This window comes from Ursus arctos, unplaced genomic scaffold (assembly GCF_023065955.2).
Source record: "Ursus arctos isolate Adak ecotype North America unplaced genomic scaffold, UrsArc2.0 scaffold_1, whole genome shotgun sequence".
In the NCBI taxonomy this organism is placed as follows: domain Eukaryota; kingdom Metazoa; phylum Chordata; class Mammalia; order Carnivora; family Ursidae; genus Ursus; species Ursus arctos.
In genome coordinates this window covers 11,929,999-11,953,025 of record NW_026622763.1, presented here as the reverse complement: position 1 = coordinate 11,953,025, position 23,027 = coordinate 11,929,999, and the positions used below count along the sequence as shown (strand labels likewise).

Below are 23,027 nucleotides of genomic sequence, written 5' to 3'. Positions count from 1 at the left end.
TGGGTCAGATGGTAGCTCTCTGTTTAACTCTTTGAGAAACTGCCAGACTGTTTTCACAACAGATGCACCATCAGCAATGTACATGGGTTCCAATTTGTCCACATCCTTGGTAATGCCTGTTATTTTCCTTCCTTCTTATCATCGTCATCACCATCATCACCATCCTAGTGGGCATAATGTAGTGTATCGGTCATTGTGGTTTTGATTCGCATATCCCTAATGACTAGTGATGTTGAGCAACCAAAATTTTTTACTCATAAATATCCAGCGTGTGAGGCTGGAAGAGAAGTTCATTTTGTGGGACACAGTCTTCATCTGTGTTGCCGTAGTCTCTACAACTTCTCTCCCCCGTGGCCCTCCTCCAGTATCTCAGCAGCCCCTCCAGTTGTAGAGAATAGCTAAGCCACTCCATCTCCCAATTGGCCATGGTGTTCTGATGGGTTCTGGAAGCTGGTTTTTTTTTTTCTCCCCAGGCAGGTGCACCTTGGCAGAGATCATATGTCTTTTAAATTTAGAAAAGAACTTATTGAAGAGCGACAAAGAGAGAACACCAAATATAAGGTCAGAATCACCACTAACCCGATGATATTGATGGCACTAAATAATTTGAGTTCCTGTTCTATGCACGATGCCTCATCAGAAGAGAGAACACATTGCTCCGTTGGGAGGGGAAGAGGCTGATGACAAGTTAGTTGTTAAGCATAAATCAAGGCTGCCTGTAGATGTCACAAGAAACCTCTACTAAATATTGTGGGGAGTCAAAGGCCACAGAGGAGAGAGAGCTCATCTAATGGGAAAGCTTCCTGGATGACATGGTATGATTTTGAAAGGTAGTAAATTCAGAGGGAGGGGGATACCTCAAATTCACACTGGAGTTCTGGGCATGAGATACACCTGTCACATGATCTGCAGAGCATGAGAGTAAGAGGGACACAAAGACAGTGACCAGGAGCAACGCCAGAGCCAGAGCCAGACAAAAGTTCCAAGTCAGAGATGCTCAAGGGGGCTGGGCGGAGAGGGGAGCAAACTGGTTGAGGGGAGGGGGCCACAGTGGGGTTGCCAGGGAAGCACCTGTGGGTTCACGGAGGGGAGGAGAGAGGTGGAATTGGTGGGACTGTGCCATGCCCCTGGGCTCAGCATGGCATGCGAGACCTTGTTCCCTGAGAGCAGGTGCAGGGGACACTGGGGACAGGCTCGTAGTCACTGAAGTGCAGGACACACATGGGCCAGAGGAGATAGGGCTTGGCTTGGGCTTCCTGGGGCTTCTCAGGGGCTCGGACTTTGTTGGTAGGACTTGCAGAATCGTCCCATGTCATATTAGTCTGCTCGGGCTGCCATAATACAGCACCAGGCCGGGTGGTGTAAGCAACAGAAACGTATTTTCTCACCGTTCTGGAAGCCATAGGTCAAGGTGCATGATCTAAGCAACATGAGGGGATGAGCTCTTCTCGACTTATTAGACCATCTTTTCCCTGTACTTTCATGTTTTTTTCCTCTGTCCAAACTTCCTCTTACAAAAGACACCGGTCACATTGGAGTAGGGCCCACCCTATGACCTCATTTTAACTTGATTGCATCTTCAAAAACTCTGTGTTCAAACAGTCACATTCTGAGGGGTTAAGATTTCAGCATATGAATTTTGGAGGGACATAATTCAGCCATAACACATGTATTTAAGCTTGGGAGTGTAAGCTTCCCGTGCTCAGTGTTAGCACTGGGTAGGAGAGATTGACGAAAAACATGTATCTTGTCAGATATGAATCTGTTTCTCATATAGAATACATTTTTCTTCCTAGATCATCCGATTAGAGTCCAATTCAGATATTTGAATGAATTTGTCTTGTCTTTCTTTATTTTGTATAAGAGAGACAAAAGAATGTAAAATGATTACATTAGTAAACCTTAGCATCTAGGGAAGGCACATACTAGATTGGCGTTGAAATTAATTTGATTGTAGTTCCGTTTCTCCGCATTGGATTTTAAAAACAAAATATTGAGTTTTCTGTCCACCCCACAATGGGATGATATTTTCTGTTTTAAAGATGAAGGTGACACAGACATGGCACGACCACGTAAGTCAGCGTGACAGTGAAACCTGGAATTGCCAGCATTTAGTCACCAGGCAAAGCCAACTGTGTATTTATTTTGCAAGCGTATTTAACAAGCGCTCTTTGTCTGTAAGGCTCTCTGCTAGCGAATGAGCCACCGTCCCTGTCCTCCAGAAGGACACAGTCCAGAAGGGGCACAGAAACATTAAGAGATGATTTAAAATGTGCCGAGTGTAGTGACTGAGGGGTAAAGAAAGGGGGAGGATAGAATGGTTCCTAGGGGTCCAACTTTGGTGCATGCTGGCAATTTTAAATGAGATCCCAAATACCAAGGAAGAGGGAAGACGAAGAAAAGTTCAATTTGGGACATGTTACATCTGGGGGCACCGGAGGGCATCCAGGTGGCGGCTGCTGGAACAAGTGTACCTCGGCAGAGAGTAGAGCACAGAACAGCGCCGTGGCCTGGGGACAGTGAAGGCGTGAGAAACCCGTAGCTCAAGGTGGGAAAGCCAGAGAGTCTCATGATTTGAGGGGAGAGAAGCAGACAACGAAGGAGACAGGAGGGGAAATGGTCAGGGAGGTCAGGAGAACTGGACAACACTGAAAAAGCAGATGGGGAGGGATCCAGGATGGCAGGGCCTGAAAAGGACGCAGCACGTTTGGCCACTTGGAAGCCCTTGTCTGCCTTAGCGATAGCAATCCCGGGAGAGAAGTGGAGGTAAAGCGCCACGTGGCCGCGGCTCGAGGAATGCAGGGAAGTGAGTAGCCCATTTCTTGAGAAGTTGAGATGACCAGGGGCAAAGAGTCAGGGCATGGACCATTCGAGGGGGATGAGGCGTCAAGGAGGGGTTTCTAAGTTGGAAAACTCAAGAGTGTTTGTTCACTGAAGGCAAAGAGCAATCGCAGAGGAAAGGGCTGAAGAAGTTTGGGAAGAGGCCATGGTCTGAGGGAAGATTGGCCTTGAACGGGAGGAAGGACCATGGTGTCATCAGGCTTGCATGGGGAGAGGGGGCCATTGAAGGAGGCCAGGCCAGCTGCAGAGATAGCCATGAGCAGCTGCTGGAGAGAGTTCTGCAGAGAGGAGCGAGCATTCTCAAAGGTACCCAAAGGCAGCAGGAAGGGAGCGGTCTCATCCTTAACATCACTCACTCGGCCCCTGAGCCCCAGTGCAGTTGGACTGCAAGTGTTGCAGAGACCCTATTCTCTGCGTCTGCAAAATCTCATCGGGCAGCTGAATCCTGGCAGGTGACCCAGTGGCAAGGAACACCTAGAGGCCCAGGCCATGTGGCAGAAAGCTGAGAAAAGAGAGCTGGGCTGGGGGTGGGGCGGGGGGGGGAGTTATAGCAGGATGATGGGCTTTTACTCAGGAGATGGTCGATGATAATAAATTTCAAAACATTCATCATAAATAAGTAGAGTCTTGATAAACATGTTAGACCTCAACCTCCTCTCTCTTCTAGCTAACAACCTATTTGCCAATCCTCTCTTTAAGGTGCTTATTTTATTTTATTTCATTTTATTTTATTTTTAGTGGTGGTAGAGTCTGGGTCTCTCCCCACAAAATCTGTCTTTTGAAGCTAAGGTCCACAGTCTCAGACTCAGCTCTCTGACATGTGTAAATCAGAGCTAGACAGCTCACCACCTGGTGACAGCTATACAACTCTCTTGTCTCTCTTGTTAATGTGGTGATCAGAATAGATCGCCTCTAGTTACGCCTGTAAAAATGATTGCGAACAGCGTACATACAAGCCAAGCTAAATTTGGAAGTAATTTAACAAGTAATAAAAACCACAGATAGGTAAAAACTAACAAGCTTTTGCAGTGGACACCGTCCCTTTTTCCATGGAGGCAGGTGTATGCAGACACCAATCCAGGCCCAGCCAGCCAGTCTTCCGGGGGAGTGTCCCGTGTCTCCTGGGGAATAGGACCGAGAGCGCCAGGGCCCCAGGGAAGCAGGAGGTGGGGAAGGGGTGCATCCTGGAGGAGGACACTTACTCCAGGGAAGGGGCAGATCCCGATCCACGTTCACCACCCAGGAGAGGGGAGGAATTATGTACCTTTGTTAAACCCCATACTGGCATAATCAGCCGCAAGGAACTGGAAACTTAAGTTTCTTTTTAAATGAACTCTCTGCGTTCCCATGGTTATACGGTTTCTTAAAATCCTTCTTGTGAGTTTTAAATGCTTTGGAAATAATTTGCACTCAGCCGTTACGACCCCCCCATGTTTAAACAGTGAGTGTAATTATAATGGTCACTTGAACCCTCTGTCACCCACTGCCAACCAGACCTCATGTCCGGGTGTGACTGATCCTTTGATGGGTTCCTATCAGTTTTGAAGAGATATATAGTTGCATGTACTTGTATTCAATTCTAATATTTTTGATGATTAAAAAACCCAGCTAGATAGAGGAGATCCTGTTTTGGATGAAGAATTTCAGCGCATCAAGACAGAAGTCAACCGGAAACGGGTTGTTCACAGTCTAGAAGAAGTAGGTAACTTTACATTATTTGGGAGCTAATTATCAGCAGCCCTTTATATTTTTATTTTTAAAACACTAAACAATTTTATAGAAATGCTTTTACAAAGAGATATTTACTAAGTTTTAATTTATATTTAATTTTAATTTCTATTTTCAGAGTGTTTTTTTACTATGTCTTTACAAGTGAAGCATCAAAAATCATAATGTTTCCTTGAAATCAACAGCATTACATTCTTTGGCTCCTCCTTTACGCCCCTCTACTTTCTCCTTCTTGGTCTCCTGTTCTGTTTCCCTTTGCTCTCCAAGCCTCTGTCTGTAGGTCCTGCTGGTGGGTCCCTGGACCTCTGTTCCTTGCCCCCTGCCTTTGATGGGAAGGATACACGACAGGAGGCCAGAAGCCAGAGTCCTGGTCCCAGCTCTCTCTCAGATTTGGGACCTGGGAAAAGCCTTCTTAGTCTCTGTGCCTCAGTCTCCTCAAACATAAAATGGGGACAGTAGCCCCTTCAGCTGAGCGTCCTCTGTCATGTGATGGTGTCTGGTGAAAACCCCAGTTTTTAATTCTCACAATGAGAAAATTTGAGAAAGAGTGAGAGAGAGCACAAGAATGGGGTGAAGGGCAGAGGGAGAAATAGATTCCCCGTTGAGTGGGGAGCCTGATGCAGGGCTCGATCTCAGGACCCCAGGATCGCGACCTGAGCCGAAGGCAGACACTTAACTGACTGAGCCACCCAGGCGCCCCTACACCGTCAATTTATTAAAACCCAAATCTCAAATCCCACTTTTGGCCCCAACTCAAGAAGAATTCCCTATCCTGCTATGGACACTTACAGTGTAGGATAAATGCTCGTTCCGTAGCGGAACAAAGGAATCATACCTTGATTAGGATCAAACATTTTTATCAAATGCTCCTACCTGGAGTTAAAATTTAAATCTAAGATGTGCCTGTGTTTTATTTTCACAGAAAATCAAGGAATTCCATCCTAATTTTGATCCACTCATTAATAATACCTGGGTCAACAGGTTCAGGGCGCACAAGCGCTTTCAACAAGCCGCACGCAAGGTAAGTCCCAGCACCAAACAGAAATTTTAATTTGTTTAGTCCTCAGCACAAGAAAGTCGAACAATGAGGCTGTTTTTTAAACAGTTTTATTGAGATATAATTCACCTACCATAAAATTCACTCTTGTAAAGTATACAGTTTGGTGGTTTTTAATGTATTTACAGAGTTCTACAGCCATCACCACGATCTAACTTTAGAACATTTGGAAAAAATTTATTGAAGTGTAGTTAGTATACAATGTAATAGTAGTTTCAGGTGTAAGGCATAACAATTCGACCATTAATTTTAGAACATTTTTTATCACCGCCAAGAGAAACCTGGTTCCCATTAATGTCCCTCTCCATCCCCCAGTCCCTGGCAACCACTGATCGGCTTTCCATCTCTATGGATTCACCCCTTCTGGACATTTCATAAACATGGAATCATAGGGCACATGGCCTTTTGTGATTGGCTCTTTCACTCAGCTGGTTTTCAGGGTTCATCCGTATGGTAACCTGTACTAGTACTTCCTTTCTTTTTATGGATGGATACTCTCCCATCATTCCATCCTGTAGATACGCCATATTGTACCTGCTCATCTGCTGAAACGTTCGTGGTGTTCTCTCTTTTCTGGCCATTATGAACAATAATGTTAGAAATATTCGTGTACACGGTTGTGGACTTGTGTTTTCAATTCTCTTGGGTATATACCTAAGAGTAGAAGTGCTGGGTCGTGTGGTAACTCTAGAACAATTGGATTCTGATCAGTTGCTTCTAGAGATACAATTGAGAATTCCTGTGGGATCCTGTCTCATCCGGGCTTATGGCTTTCCCCTCCAGACGTGTCATCTCACTACTTTCCACCCAGCCTGTTAGAGCCTCCAATGGCTTCCTGTAATCGGGATAAAAAGATAAAGGGTGTCAAGTGACTCCCTGGTCTAGCTGCGTGCCACCCCCCCAACTCCTCCCCACCTCCCTCCTCTGTGTTGTCCCAGTCCTCATCTCGCAAACACACCAACCCGTTGCCTTCTACAAACCTCCTCACCCTTCAGCTGAGAAGCCATTCTATGTCCCCTCCACCTGGGCGTACTTGTCCTTTGGGCCAGCGCAAGTCTACTTTTCCCCCAAGAAATAGCCCTTGTAAGCATTAGCATCGAGCCATCTCTCTGGTGCCTCTTGGGTCTTATGCTGCCTGTAGATCTCTTGTCCCAGCCACTGCAGTCTGGCCCCCTGGCGGAGGAGAGCCGTACCTCAAGCAGGGGAGAGCAGTGGTTGAGACCTGGACTCTGGAGCCAGGCTGCCTGCCCCTAATTCTTTTGTTTTATTTATGAGAGAGAGAGAGAGAGAGAGATAGCGAGAGCGCGTGTGAGCAGTGGGGAGGAACAAAGGGAGAGAAAGAAGCAGACTCCCCGCTGAGCAGGGAGCCCAACATGGGGCTCGATCCCAGGACCCTGGGATCATGACCTGAGCTGAAGGCAGATGCTTCACCAACTGAGCCATCGAGGTGCCCTCCTACCCCTAATTCTTGATGCCATTTATGAGCGTTCTGATCTTGGACAAGTTACAAAACCTCTGTTAGTTTCCTCGTCTGTAACTGAGGATCACAGTAGACCTGTCTCGGAGTTGTCGTGAAGAGTAACCGGGCGAATATGCATAAGGGACTCCAGAAGTTTATGTTACAGGTTGTCCATCAAGCAGTGTTTCCAGTCTGGACTAAGGACAGTCTGGGGGTACAGGGGCAGAGCTCACTGATCAGTGGCCTGCGCGCCAACCTCCAGGGCCCTGGGGGACCCTGTCCCTGCCGAGGCTCTGTGTGGGTGGGCTGCTATGTGCAGAACAGAGGTGACCCAAGAGGCTCCCCGTGGGGAAGAAAGTGGTGGAAAGAGGCAGCACGAAGCTGTGCTCCAAGGGAGGAGGGCACAGCTGTTGACAATGGGCAAACAGCGGTGAGACTGGCCAGGCTGGCTTCCCCGCGAGTGTGACCACCCGGCCTTTCTGGACTGAGCCCTCCAGTGTGAAAAAGTTCTTGTCAGCCATTCGGGGCTTTGCTCTGAGCGATGGCTCAGTCTTTCCCTCACTCCCCAGCAAGACTGTCAGATCAAGGTGCAGATACGTCCCCAGCCTGATGACTTCCTGTCATCTCCCCAGCTCAGCCCCAGCCCCGTCATCCCCAGCCTGGATTAGCACGACTCTCCCTGCTCTCCCTGCTTCTAGTCCCCCCACGGCAGCTAGAGTAGTATTCCCAAAGCCGAAAGGTGATGACACCCCTCCCCTGGTAAAACCCTCCGAAGGCTTCCCATTGCGACTGGAATGAAGTGCACACCTTTTTTCAAGGCCACTCCGGATTTCTCTCTGTCCCTTAAACATGTGTCATTTGTTCCTGAAGCAAGATCTTCATCCTTGCTGGCACCTGTGCTCTGAATTCTCTTCCCCAGATCAGTCTGTCCTCATTATTCAAGTTTTAGATCAAACCTCACCTCCTCAGTGAGGTCTTCCGTCGTTACCCTTGCAGCAGTGGCCAGACCAGCCCCCTTCCCAGCCCCCACCCCGATATACCCTCGTGCATTTACTCTCTTTATTTTCTTCACGATATGTATCTTGTTGACTCATTTAAATGTTTATTATAACCCCCAACACACACACACACACACACACACACACACACACACACACACACACAGAGTTAGAACGTCAGTTTGGTGCAGGCAGGAACAACTGTATCTGTTATGTCTTGAGCAGAACTGGCCACAGCGTTGGCACTCCGTACTGTCTATTTGTTAAATGAGAGTCCCTTAAGGGATGGGAAGGGGTATTCATCGTGGGAGGAACGGTCCCTTGAGCCACAGCTCTGAGCACAGGTACCAGGCCCCCCTGGTAGCACACACTCTGAGCGCCAAGCACAGTGATATACAGTTAGCAGTGCCCATAATCCACAGCCTGATTCCTACAGAACATCCGTTTATTTGGTCCCTCCACTCCGAAAATAACACGGCAGGAGCATTGCTCTTCAGAGACACTGAAAAGAAGGAACGTGGAACTAGTCATTCTTTCCACTCTGGAAATAGAAAAACGGGGCTCATAAATTGAGCAGGACAAGGCCAGATGACAGCTTGGTCTTTTTTTATATTCAGGCAAGTCAACATGGCCAAGACCTTGCAGTCCCCGTGGCCTCTGTCTAGGGCAACGTGCCATGGTCCCTGTGAATTCTGACTTAGAGCAGAGGGGCCTCAGCCCTTAGCTGTGGGTGGGGACAGGGAATCCGGCTGAATGCCAAAATGAGCACGTACCAATTAACACTTTGAAATCATCCCTTCTAATTCCAGATCATGGTTCATCGAAGGTTAATCAGTATGCTGAATGCTATTCATAACATGGACAAAGAGGCCATAAACAGAAAGCTGAGCCAAGGAAGACAGTCAGTAATAACAGGTAGAGCACAGGTGCCAAGTGCATCGAAGCTTCGATCCTAAGTCGTCTGAGCATGACTTTCCTGTATAAGGAGGTTAGCTGTGTAGGGGTAAAATATTTTCGTAAGTCACATCCATTAGGTTTTGGGGTTTTTTATGGCCACTGTAATGAATCACCACACACTTAACAGCTTTAAACAACACAAATGTATAATCTCACATTGCTGGAGGTCAGAAGTCTGAAAATCAAGGTGTCAGCAGGGCTGTCTTCTTCTCGAGGCTCCTGCAGAGAGGCTGTTCCAGGCCTTTCCGGCTTCAGGAGGCCCCTTCCTCACGCCACTCTGCCCCCTGCTTCAGTTGTCACCTCGCCTCCTCTGACTTTGACCCTCCTGCCTCCCCTCACGTGGCTCCTGTGACAACGTTGGGCCCACCTGGACTACCCAGGACACTCTCCCCATCTCAAGATCCTTAACTGAACCATACGGGCAAAGTCACTTTAATCATGGAAGGTAACAGAGGCACAGCTGCCAGGGGCAGAATGCGGACATCTTTGGGGGGGCCGCCATCAGGCCTACCCAGGACATACATCAGACCTCCAGGCCAGATTTGGCTGAAATGCCTGCCCAACTGATAGTTCAGCCGGCCAACCCAGTCAAGTTGTGACATCTGTGGAGTTTGGCCATGGTTTGACCACTTGTTTTGTGCCCTCGGTTCTCTCATCACCAGAGACCGGGGTGGTCGACATTCATGCTTGTCGACGCACCGGCTGCATCTAGCGTTGTCACAGCCTAGCATTTGCACAAAAAGCTTTCTTTTCTTTCTTTTTTTTTTCTTTTTAAGTAGACTCCATACCCAGCATGGAGCCCAACACAGGGCTTGAACTCATGACCCTGAGATCAAGAGTTGGCTGCTCAGCCGACTGAACCACCCAGGCACCCCACACATCAAGCTTTTTATCTCATGTGATCTTAAAGGAATTCCAGTCCTCAGATGCCTGGGTTGACTGGGCTGTCGGAGGCACGTTCTCAGTGGCTTTCGGGCTCCCATCACTATCTTCTCTACCCCACAGCTCATATGCAGACCCACGGGCAGGCCCCAATCCTTCCAAACGCTGCCTGCCCTCCCTAGCCTGAGCCCCAAGCCTGGCTCTTCATGCTTCCTCTCCTTCAAGATCTAGATGGATATTTTTTTTCAAAACATTTTATTGCATTTTAATCCTTTTCTTTGTGGCCTGATCCAGTGCTGTTTCCTGAGTTCATCATCAGAGGCAAGAGAAGACTTGCCTTTCATCACAGAAAGGGGCCAGCTGGGGGGCAGCGGGTGTGGGGCTTGGAGTCCTGCGGGGGACAAGCTGTCTGTGCAGAACTCGCCATGGACACACCTAACAGCCGCTGGGCAGGACATCCAGCAGGACCCTGTCCCTCCTCACAGACAGCGCCCCCAAACCGGGGCTGGGGCACAAGACCCACACAGCCCCAAGGGAAGAAAGAGCTCTGGTGCCCCGAGCTCAGGCACCAAGTATCTGCTTCTCCTCTTCCTCCCCTTCAAGATCCAGATGGGTATTTTTTGCTCTTTAATTATGCTTTTTAAAAAGCCCTCCTGTGTTGTTTTTATATCCGGTAGTGATGTTTCTAATGAAGAAACTCTTGTCTAAAATATTGTAAAATTTACCTGTGAATTCTGTATGGACCCCTGGAAGCAATGTCTTCATGTGCTTTTTTTAACGTGCTCTGTTTCTTTACGGACAAGGACAAAGAATATTCATTAGAGATCCTTTCATTAGGAATTGTAGTTTTTCCGGAAGTAAAAAATCAGTCTTTCAAAACTGGAGAAAGGGTGGGGTAAAGAACAAACGAAAACCAGAAATGGGACCGGATGCGTACACACATATATCTTCTTTCCGAAATGGCATGTGGCAAGGGCCCGCTGATCGGCGGATGGCAAATACGAGACTAAAGATGGTGGTTTCTCGTGAAAATACCGCAGAACTCCCCAACAGTGCTCTTTTATTTTTCACCCACAGACAAGAATGCCTCCAGATACTTCCTGGCTCGGATCAGTCAAGATGATTATTCCGGCCGGTTCTCTGTATCGCCCGAGAAAGTGCTGCCCTTCGCCTTCCCGTCCTACAGTCCTCCTCAGAGCTCCAACGAGTTGGTGGGTACTGTTAGGCTGTGGGGTGGGGAGCGGGCACGATCAGATGATTCTTAGGCGGAAGCCATGGCAAGACCTACCTCAGTCTCCGTCCCTTTGCTTCCTCCTGAGAGGCTCCCTGGGGACACCTGTGCCCAGACACTTGTGATCACCGGGAAACCGGAGATCGTCTACGGCCACCTGCCTGTCCCCTGATTCAGCTGTGTGGAGCTCCCTGGTCATGTGGCCTGGGTGCTTTCCAGCCTGGAACCCAACAAGAGCCCCTCCTGGCAGCCCAGGAAGGGGGCCTGAGAGCAAAGGGGCACATGGAGAATCCGAGAGGGCCTGGCCTAGGGAGGTGGGCTCTGCTCAGCTGGGCCCTTCTGCTTCATGGGCAAATGGGGAGGCTGGAGAAGGGTGGCCCCAGGATCTAATACTCTAACCCATGAGACTCACAGTTCTCTCTCTCTCTGGCAAGAGGTGTGACAGTTCATTTTCTTGCCTTCTGGGCACAGTGATGCATTGAAATACAAATAAGGGGCACCTGGGTGGCTCAGTCGGTTAAGCGTCCGACTCTTGATTTTGGTTTGGGTCGTGATCTCAGGGTGGTGAGATCGAGCTCCATGTTGGGCTCCATACTAGGCGTGGAGCCGGCTTAGGATTCTCTCTCTCCCTCTGCCCTTCCCCCCCCTCCCCTGGCTCACACTCCCGTTCTCTCTCTCTTTCTCTATAAAAATAACAGCTAACTCTTACCATGAGTCAGGCAGTGCCTGAAGCGTTTCACTTTTATCGGTGTATTTACTCTTCGGCAAATCTACGTGATAGGTTTATTATCTTACGGGCGAGGAAGAAACTGAGACACAGGGTCATATGGCTGGTAATAAAAGGTTGCCTAAGCCCATGTACTTAGCAATAAAAAGCGTGTTTAAATTGGTGTTGAAAGCACACATGCAAATTAATTTTTTAGTTCCAGAGAATAAACTTGCCATGCGCATCCTGCATTATATGTTACACATCGCACGTTAATCTACTCAAGAATTGCAGGACCAACTTTAGAAATTCCATGTGTTTTCTGCATTAGATCATCAAATGACTTAAAAGATCAGACTAAGCTGTTCCTAGGGAATAATAAATCTGTGATTTTCGAGCATTGATAAACACACTTAATAATTAATGGGGTGGAGGGCGCCTGGGTGGCTCAGTCGGTTAAGCATCCTGACTCTTGGTTTTGGCTCAGGTCATGATCTCAGGGTCATGAGATCGAGGACTGCATGGGGCTCTGTGCTCAGCGGGAGTCTGCTTCTTTCCCTCTCCCTCTCCTTCTGCCGCTCCTCTTCCCCACTCACGAGCACACTCTCCCTCTCTCTCTCTCTAAATAATAATAACAACAACAACTACTACTAATGGCACAGAAAGTGTGATGGTGATGAAGAGATCACTGTGTCGTGCAGCCCATCTCATTATTTTTGGATAGTGCCCATCTTACACATTCCTTTGGTGCCTTAGTTAGTTCTCCAGAGACTTCTCTGCTGCTCAGGGTTGATGAAAGAATGCTCAGCACTCCTGTCTATAATGAATTTTGTAATTCATTACATGGATACTTTATTTCATCAATTCTTTTCATATTCAGCCTCTTTGAAATCGGTAAATGTCATATAAGCAATGGTGTATTAGCCATGCATCATATTAATTTAATGATGGTATCTTAGATTAGGCAAAATGCAGTATTTATTGAGAGTCCATAACATGTCAGACGCTGTTCCAGGTTCTCTGAGTGACCGAGGCAGACAGCATGCGGGAAAGTAGTGCTTTGGAGATGAGCCCCTGTGGAAGGGAAGCAGCGGCAGCTGGGGTGGACGGGGAGAGGGGGAGCGGCCATCCTGGACAAAGGCCTAAGCTGGACTTGTGAGGAGCTCTGAAGCTTGGGTGGGGTGAGAGGACCCGGCACTTCTACCTTTGTTTCAACTTGTGGTTGGAAGCAGACTGCCCTGGAAGGGGGGGCACACGACCTTGAGTGAGATAGCTCCTTAAGAGGGCTGACCCCAGAGAGTTGTTTCTGTCAACAGGACTCCTCGAGGTAGGGGGACTGAATCCTTTAAGCCCGCAGGGGATTCTGGGTGGCACGTGGCAGCACCCACAGCAGTAGAAAATAGAAAGGATCCCATGCACTGCGAGACAAGGAGAAGAGGTTGGTCGGCGCAGTCTCCATGCCCCACACATCAGGTAGAACTGAGGTCACAGGAAGGTTACGGACTGTATGATAGCAGAAGCAGGCGACTTTTACTCAGCATTGATCCTGTGTCAATGTTTTTGATTTCCACATTTCAGGCTCCTGATGGCCTTGGACTGGTTCCAATTAAACCTTCAGAAACTCAAATCAAGCAGAGCTTTTCCTTCTTCAGTCTGCAGGTCAGACCCATTGTATGGTATTAGTTAATGGGTTTCTTATCAAGTGAACAAAATGTTCTTGAACTTGAATTGTACCATTTTATTAGTTTTGTTCTGTTGTACATTATACACCGTGGCACACTGTGTGTATTTTTCTGCTGTTATTTTATGGTATGCACAAGGTATAACATATGTGGTTTATGGAAACCAGGATCTCTACTCTGTGGATATACAATATATTATTCATACACGAAGCTATCTGAACTACATATGTTAGAAACTTTAGAAACTTTAAGAAAAAGCACAAGATGAAGTGACCAGAAGTTAGTCGTCCTTCCTTGACATAGATAGCCACTCCTGGTTGTGAAAATATAAATATTTCAAATCCACACACCAGTGCTCAGTATTTCTACAGGTAGACCCTGCGGTAGAGAAGAGTAATTGCAAATGCCTAACGTGTGTGCTGGGACCCAGAGCAGGGACCTGGAGCAGGGCTGGGACCTGCACTGAGGTCCCTCCGGAACTCACAGTTGCCGCAGTGGGATGTTCACAACATGGCGCTCGTTCTCCTTTTACCATCAGGCTACTCTAAAGTGTGCCTGTTGAGAATTAGATCCCACTAGTGGGGGACGGATGTTCAAGAACACCCACTCAGTCGTCTTCTTTGACCTCAGGTTCCTCAACTGTACAAAATTAAAGGGTATCAGCCATTCTGTGTCCAGAAGTCGTCAACAAGCTACAAACCTCAAAAGCTTGCCCGAGCTCTGAAGCAAGGGGCCGAGGTAACCCATCCCCACCTTTAAGAACAGCTCTCACGTTTCCCCTCTTGTCCTGGCATCAAGGCTAACACACCGCTTGGTCCCTTCACAGGATGAAGCCACCATCATAACTCTGCCCAAGCAGGATGCCACACCTCAGCTCCCCGGCGATACCTCAGTCTTGGGCATGAAGCCACCCGAGGCCTTAGCCACGTCTCCAAATTATGACCCGCTTTATATTTTTGTAAGTGACAACTGGCCTAAGTCTCGTGTTCTGTGTGCCTCTACCTCAAGGCTTACTTTATAAGAAAACAGAAGCGTTAGTTAGGAATCTTTCTCTGTCTTTTGAGTTGCAAGCGTTAAATGGTATCTCACCTTTGAAGTTGCCTGTGCCAGCATTTATCGTTTGGGGACTATCAGTGTTTCTGTCTTTTTGACAATTTCAGCATTGATTTATGTTTATGGCAATAGCTTTATGGTCTTTTCTAATTTCATAATATTATATATATGATGTGTGTGTGTGTATATATACACATGTGTGTGTGTATATCCGAAGCTATCTGAACCACATGTTAGAAACTTGAATATATATTAATTTTATTATAATTTTATATAATGTATATTTATATTTTTATATAATATATAATAATTATATAAATTTTTATGTGTGTGTATATATACATAGAGAGAGAGAATATGTGTTAAAAAAAGAAGAAAGAAACAAAAACACAACGGAAAGAGAAAGTACATCAGCCCAGACCTCATCAGTCAGAGCTCTATTGATTCGTTCTTCATCCTTGGGCAGCACGTCCCTTCCATACCTAGGCCTCTGCCTCCCAGATTTCTCTGTTCGCTTTGTTTCTGTAGCCACACCGAAGTCACTTCCCTGAAGCACATCCTAACCATGCCACCGTCCTGCCCCACATTCTTCACCGACTCCCCGTTTTCTTCCAGATTAAGTCCAAGCCTGTGCGGGGCCAACAACAAAACCGGCCCCCTGCTCTGTGCCCCTGCATAAGTTTCTGCCAAACCTCGTGCACTTGCCTCCTTCCCCAGGCCCTCACTTATGCCAGTCTGCCCTCGTGGGGTCCCCACTCCTACCCTTCTATTCCCTGCTACTCAAGTCCTGAACGAGTGAAACCCAGACAGGACATCTGATGTGGTTCTAAGTAACAGCGGGACCATCAGTGAAATGCCACGGCTGTTGCCCAAGTTACGGTCTGCATTTAAAGACGGACACACACATACACATAATTAAGAAGAACCTTAGATATGAGTTGAGAAAGGCTCCTTTTGAGAATCTCCAAATGAGAATCTGTATCCGTAACGTGGGCAGAGATGCTGACAGTCACCCCCAAGGTCTCTCGGCCAGTCAGTGGGAGAGCGACGAGATATGGACAGAAAGCTGCCTGTTTCCTGGCTGTTTGCCTCAGTGGCTCTTCCTCTGACTTGTGCTGCTTTCCTCCTGAGATCTGTGATGTTTGCTTTGGCCATTATGGGGCATTTTCTCATAGTCTCCTTGGCTGAGAGGAGTGGTCCATGGAGACTCAGAATCTTGGAGCTGGGATAACCTCACAGGATGTTTAACTCCATGCTTTTCAAACTTCATTTAGTGCCAGAGCCCTCGAATCAGCTGAAACTTGACACAGAAAGTCAACATGTTAAATACCTAGAGTCTTACTTACTTGCTGGGATGGCAGTGGGTGGGAGGGTGTCCCTGCAAACTGTGGGGTCCCCCACAGCAAGGTTTGAAAAACACTCTTCAATCTCTTAACCCCCCAGATTCACCATTACCATCCCCTTCCCATTCTCAAAGTGAGGAAACTGGTGTAGAGGAATTACAGGAATTATCCAGAGTCACACTCATACTTCCTTGGGAAAATATCAGTAGTTATTTATTAATTCATTAATTCCACAAACACTTAGAACATGCCTTAGGTTAGGAACCTAAGGTTAGGGGCAGTTCATCAAAGGCACACAACAGTTCCAATTATTTATCCACCTAATAGTTTCAAAATACGTGAAACGAAAACTAATTGAACTGCAAAGGAAAAAAAAAAAAAAACCCAGACAAATCCACAATAATAGTTGGTGATTTCAACACCTCCCTCTCAATAATTGATAGAACAAGTAAATAGAAAATCAGTAAGGATATAAAAGATTTAAATACCATTATCAATCAACTTGACCTAACTGGCATTGCTAGAACACTCTACCAAAAACAACAGAATGCGGATTCTCTTCAAATATACACAGGTTTGTCAAGATAGAGCATATTTGGGGCCATAAAACAGCCTTAATAAAATTGAAAGTATTCAGATCATAGAAATATTTTTTTCTGACTTTGAAGAAATTTAATCAGAATGAATAGCATAAAAATATCTAGAAAATCCCTCCCCCCAAAGAATTTGGAAGCTGAATTAAATACTTTAAAACAGCCTATAGTCCAAGGAAGAAATCAAAAGAAAAATTGGAAAGTATTTTTAACTTAATGAAAATGAAAGCACAAAAAAAATGTGGGAAATTTATAATGCTATACACCTACATTAGAAAGTAAGGGTGGGACTCACTGTCCTTAGCTACCCCTTTATTTTTTTATTTTATTTTTTTAAATTTTATTTATTTATTCGACAGAGATAGAGACAGCCAGTGAGAGAGGGAACATAAGCAGGGGGAGTGGGAGAGGAAGAAGCAGGCTCATAGCGGAGGAGCCTGATGTGGGGCTCGATCCCATAACGCCGGGATCACGCCCTGAGCCGAAGGCAGACGCTTAACCGCTGTGCCACCCAGGCGCCCCTCAGCTACCCCTTTAAACTCAAAAAGGAAGAGCAGATAAAATCCAGACTAAGCAGAAAAGAGAAATAATAAAGATTAGATTGGAAACCGATGAAATAGAAAAAGGAAAAACAATAGAGAAAAACTGGTTCTTTGAGAAAAATCAATAAAATGAATAAACCTAATCTAGGGGAAAAAAGGCAAAAGACATGAATTACCAATAACGGGACTGAGAGAGGTACCATCACTACAGATTCTACAGATATCAAAAAGATAATAGGTGGGTGGCTGGGTGGCTCAGTCAGTTAGTAAGTGTCTGCCTTTGGCTCAGGTCATGATCCCAGAGTCCTGGGATTGAGCCCCACATTGGGCTCCCTGCTCAGTGGAGAGCCTGCTTCTCCCTCTCCCTCTGCCCGTCCCCCTGGCTTATGCTCTGTCTCTCTTAAATAAATAAATAATTTTTAAAAGATAGTAAGTTAATATTATGAAAAACTTTATGCCAATAAGTTCAACAAGTTAAATGGACAAATTCCTTAAAAGGCACAAACTATTAATCTTATTCAAGAAGAGGTAGATAACTCTATTAGCTCCATATCTATTTTAAAAATAGAATTTGTGGTTAAAAAACTTCCCACAAAGAAAACTCCAGGTACAGATGCCTTTACTGGGGAATTCTGCAATCCATTTAAGGAAGAAATAATACCAAATCCACAAAAAATCTTCCAGAAGATGGAAAAGATTACTTCCCGACTCATTCTGGTGGTCAGTATTATTCTGATGCCAAAGCCAGAGAGAGACATTACAGGAAAAGAAAGGGATAGACCAGTATCCTTCATGATTCATGAGTAGATAGATAGATAGATAGATAGATAGATAGATAGATGATAGATGATTGATAGATAGATAGATAGATAGATAGATAGGTGATAGATAGATAGATACATAGATAGATAGATAGATAGATAGATAGATAGATATTAACAAATCATATTCATCATGAACAAATAAGACCTTATGCCAGGAACACAAGATTAGTTTAACATTCAAAATTCAGTGTACTTCACCACATTAACAGACTAAAAAAGAAAAACCAGATGATCATCTCAATAGGTGCAGAGAAGTAACCTGTCATTCCTGATAAATGCTCTCAGCAATTGAGATACAGAAGGGAAAGTTCTCAACCGGATAAAGAGCATCTATTAAAAACCTGGAACTGTGCTCACTTCACCAGCACACAAACTAAAAGTGGAATAATACAGAGATGATTGCATGGCCCCTGCACAAGGGTGACAGACAAATTTGTGAAGCATTCCATATTTTTATTTATTTTTATTTTTTTAAAGACTTTATTTATGTGTCAGAGAGAAAAGGAGAGAGAGAGCACACAAGCAGGGGGAAGAGCAGAGGGAGAAGCAGGCTCCCCACTGAGCAGGGAGCCTGGCACAGGGCTCAATCCCAGGACCCTGGGATCATGACCTGAGCCAAGGGAAGCCATTTAACTGACTGAGCCACCCAGGCATCCCGCATTCCATATTTTTAGTTCATAATAAATTTGTTTAACACCAAACAAACAAACCTGGAGCTAGCATCATAGTGAATGGTAATCGACTGAATGCTTTGCCCCTAAAATCAGGAATAAGGCAAGGATATTTGCTCTTACTATTCTGTTAAGATTGTAACTATAGCCAATGTAACAAGGCAAGAAAAAGAAATAATAGGCATCTAGATTTGAAAGGAAGAAGCAAGACTATCTTTATTCACAAGCAAAATATTGTCTATATAGAAAAGGAGGAATTTGGAAACCCTAAGAAAAGAAAAGAAAAGAAAAGAAAAGAAAAGAAAGAAAAGAAAAGAAAAGAAAAGAAAAAAGAAAAGAAAGAAAAAAGGAAATAAATACCTGTCACAACTGGTAAAGCATTATAACAAAGTATTGGAATGATATTCATGCATTAAGCCTGCAGGAGGAAAGGTAAAAGGCTCTGGGAGAGAGTTATAGAGGGAAGGGTGGACTCCACACACTACCAGTGCAGTTGAGAGGATGGAAGCATTCAAGGACTTTATATAAAGGTACATCATTCAGCAAAAGAAAAGGCCGTTATGAACTCTAGGAGGGGAAATCAACTATAAATCAGTATGTGTTCCAAATAGCAAACCAAACTAAAGTTTGATGTGATTTTTAAGAGTTAATGGCAGGGGCACCTGGGTGGCTCAGTTGGTTAAGTGTCCAACTCTTGATTTCAGCTCAGGTCATGATTATAAGATTGAGCCTCACATTGGGCTCCGTGCTGGGCACGGAGCCTGCCTAAAATTCTCTCTCTCCGTCTCCCTCCGCCCCACTCCCTCTCTCTCCCTCTCTAAGCAAACAAACAAAAAGAGTTAATGGCAAATAGAAGAAAAAATAGAATTCATTTAGCCTTGCTACTAAAACTTTTCTCTATCAGTGACCTGATATGGAACCTTCACAAAAAACTATAATCTGAGCCTCTACTTGGCCTGGCAGAGAAAAATATTTACACAGTTAAGACAAAATAAAAGCTGTTTAGTAGTCTCCAACTTTCAAAGACAACTTATGAACAAAAGCATGAGGTCTTGGTTGTGGTTCCAGAATGCAAATGTTAATAATCTCCATAACAGAAAAGCAAAATTGTGAAAGAGAGGAAGAAAGGTACAAGAAAGCGTAGGAATGGTCATGTTTTCATTTCACATGAGGGGGGAGTTGAAATACTCGACTAAAGATGATGAAACAAGAAATAGGGGTAGTAGTGCATCCTTTCGCGTCACAAAGCTAACTCACCACGGAACCAAAAATAACAATGTGATTTTCAAAATTGGAAGGAGGAAGTTTGGAAGGAGCGTTTGTGTACATGAGCAAAATCCTTATCTTGCATAGGAATGAGTCAGTGGATACTGTCTGAGGTTGATAATAGAGAAATGGAAGAATAAGCATAGTGTTTAGAGTAGTGACCATTAGAGACACAGAACTCAGAAATAATGGAAAGAAACAGCCTCTGGTATATGGGCCTGGGGACAGGGCCAGGGCCAGGGAGTGTCCTCAGGAGCCCCATGGCTTTTTATCACAAATCCTTCCATCCTGGGTGAGTTGCTACCACATGCATGCATTAGTTTGAGGAAAATTAAAATCATTATGGGATGACCACTCAGACCACTTACCCTGGTAGCAATGGCCACGCGGGGGAATCTGAGGTATGACAACTACTAAGGACAGTGATCTCACCATTTCCAAAAATATTTCATTCAGTACACTTGGCCTGAGGCAGTTTGAGAGAGTTGGCCACACAGCAACTTCACACACCCTCAGTATAGGGGATACTCCTGAAGGCCACGCAGCTAACTTCCCGTCCCCCGTGTCGTGTATCTTGCCCCCATCACCACCCAGCTAAGGTACAGCTAGCCCCTCCCCCATCACACTGTCTCCTAGTCTCACAGTGACTCTACCCAGCTGGGGTCTCAGTCGCTCCTGCCCCAGTTCCCTCTGGAGTCCCTTCCCAGGCACATTCCTGATTGGCCTTTCATCACTTGGTGGCGGTGTGGTGGGGGTGCGGGGGGCAGGGGGGATCTTCTGGCTGTGGGAGTCAGCAGTTATCAGACTGTTACAGTCCAGTCACGCCCCTTACCCGGGAAGTGGAGTTGTGCTCCTTTTTCCCTTCTTCAACCCTGCCCGTCTCCCCTACTTCCTGCCTGGGGTTGGCCAAAGTTCTCCTTGCTCAACTTCTGGGCGTCTCTCTGGTGTAATTATGCAGAGGACCTGGTCCGCCCAGGGAGGATGGGGGGGGCTCGCTCTGTCTTCTGTCCTTGGGTTCTCCTTCTGTGATACACTGGAGCGGGAAATGTCCCCTACTTCCCCCAACACCACCCTCCTTGCCCTCCTTCCTCCTCATCTACCTTCCTGTATGTTCTCAGACCTCCCCTGCTTTGTCCCACTAGGGCCCCCACCTTTCACCTGGTTCCCACCCTCCAGCCCCCATCTGGGCAAGGGGTCCTCCCTTGAGCTCCAGGGGGTGGAATGCAATGTTTTCATTCTCTTCTGTCTCTGTCCCCACCCTACACAGTGCTCAGAGGAACCCGAAAAGAATCTGCTGCTGCCAGACATATATATGTAGATATGTACCCTAACTCTTCCTCCAACTCCAAGTACCCCCTGGGGGCTTTGCTTGCTTCTCCTTTGCTGTGGGCGATGCAGACTTGGTCAGTGGGCATCCTCCTCTCCCTGCCCTTGCCTTCCTCTGTATCCTCGAGTTCCGGCAAAGGCCCTCTCCCCATCTTCCTCCCTGCTTCTAGCCTCAGGTCAGCCTCTGGCACCAACAGCGGTCACTCTCGCAGCATTCTCGACGGGGCCACACTTGATTCCCACCCCTGGAATCTAGGTGCTGTATTCCTCCCCACCTCCCACCCCCAGTCTAGCTACATTTTCTTCATTGTGGGAGACATTTGTTTCTTGGCAGTGAGATGGGGTTTCTATAAGCCATGTGGAGTTTTGTTGTTTGGTGGGGGGGCGGGGGGGAAGCCTTTAAAAATCATATGCATGAACAAAAAGAACAAAATGCCAACTTAGTGGCTCTTAAACGTCTGATAGGAAACAGCGGTGAGGGGCAGAGCTCCGTTTTGTGTGGGACAAGAGTGGGGTTTCCTGGACTAACCCCAGAAGCGACATTAAAAGGCTCTCTATTTTTGTATTTTGATATAATCGCTCTGGGCCTCCATCAGTTTTGTTGGAAAATTAAGAAAAAACAGGCTCTCCCTTAAAACCAGATACTGCATCCGAATGGAGCCTTCCTGAATTAAAAACATTACCGAAACAATATTAAATGTTGGCATTTCCTGATCTATCAGATGTCATCCTCTTCTTTGTCTTGTCTGTAAAGTAGTTTTTAAGAAGCTATTTTTGTTTTCAAAACCAGAAGTTTCTTTGCTTTTTAAAACTAGTTTGCTTATTTAATAAATGCCCCCAGTTCATCAAATTTAGAAATAAATACAGAACTTGAAGCAGTTTTCAGCCCCGCTTTCAGTGGTACTTGTTTCCACGAGAACTTAGTAAACCCACATGGCACGGACCGAAACTCTTAAACCAGCAGAGTGACATTTATGAATGACTCTGACTGCCCCGTTTGAAGAACGTTGTCTTCAGAGGCTTCTCTTTCCCAGACAAGCTGACAGGGACCCAGAGTGTTAGTGCTAGCAGGAGCCATGGACGACATTTGCTGTCGCCCACTTGTCGTGGCCTGACTTAGAAACCGGTAAACAAATGAGAATTTTTTTTTTCTCTCTCTCTCTCCTGCAGAATCCCAGCCCAGGATTATTTGCTGTGAAGCACCCTCTGACCTACGCAGAAACCCTGATAGATTACCATCTGTGCCCTCACCCCAAGTACAAGTTCATCAGGGAGTCCCACAGGGGATCCAGCATTCCTCTCACCCAAAAGCAGTTTCTCCATCACACGGTAATGGCAGCGGCAGGCTCTCGGGCAGAGCTGGCGCTGGGCTGCGGGGAAGGGCAGGGGGACAGGCATGGAGGGGCCCCCTGGAGTTGAGGTCTGCAGTCAGAGCTTGCAGAACAAGAATGGTACCCTCTCATATCGCCGGCCTCGGCTCTGCGCTTGTCCTGTCTGTACCCACCTCGCGGGCTGCACGTGCAGCCTTATTACTCTCTTTTGCACTTGAAAGCTGTGCCTAATACTCGTTTTAGTCCCATTGCAACCATGTAAAACGAGGTCACGTGCCAGGTGAAACCCCATGGTCTCACCTCCTCTCTCTTCGGCTCCAACAAGTGTAACATCAGAATGGACGAGGTGGTGAGGTGACCAATGCACAGTACGGGAGAGGTTCCAGAGAATTCCTTCTCCCCTTAGATGACCTAAATGGCCAGAGTCACCTCTTAGAGGTGGTCCTCAGGCCCTGCAAAGTCCCTAAGTCACTAACAGATCATTATCTCTGCCTGTTTCTGCCCACCGCACCTCACCCCGCCTCCTCTTCCTGGGCT

General features: G+C 46.4%; 1 protein-coding gene and 1 non-coding gene across 2 annotated transcripts in view; both read left to right on the top strand.

The window, feature by feature from the left end:
- CFAP221 (cilia and flagella associated protein 221) overlaps positions 1–23,027 on the top strand; it is a 91,031-nt gene that overhangs the window by 54,262 nt on the left and 13,742 nt on the right. Inside the window, exons 12-20 of the mRNA XM_026510141.4 lie at positions 474–561; positions 4,450–4,539; positions 5,492–5,590; positions 8,893–8,998; positions 11,000–11,133; positions 13,438–13,518; positions 14,172–14,279; positions 14,368–14,499; positions 22,330–22,488. Of these exons, the coding sequence (XP_026365926.3) occupies positions 474–561; positions 4,450–4,539; positions 5,492–5,590; positions 8,893–8,998; positions 11,000–11,133; positions 13,438–13,518; positions 14,172–14,279; positions 14,368–14,499; positions 22,330–22,488 (997 nt within the window). The remainder of the gene's footprint in view (positions 1–473; positions 562–4,449; positions 4,540–5,491; positions 5,591–8,892; positions 8,999–10,999; positions 11,134–13,437; positions 13,519–14,171; positions 14,280–14,367; positions 14,500–22,329; positions 22,489–23,027) is intronic.
- On the top strand, positions 18,246–18,351 carry LOC113263511 (U6 spliceosomal RNA). The gene has a single exon (XR_003319234.1). It is a non-coding gene; the product is annotated as a U6 spliceosomal RNA (small nuclear RNA).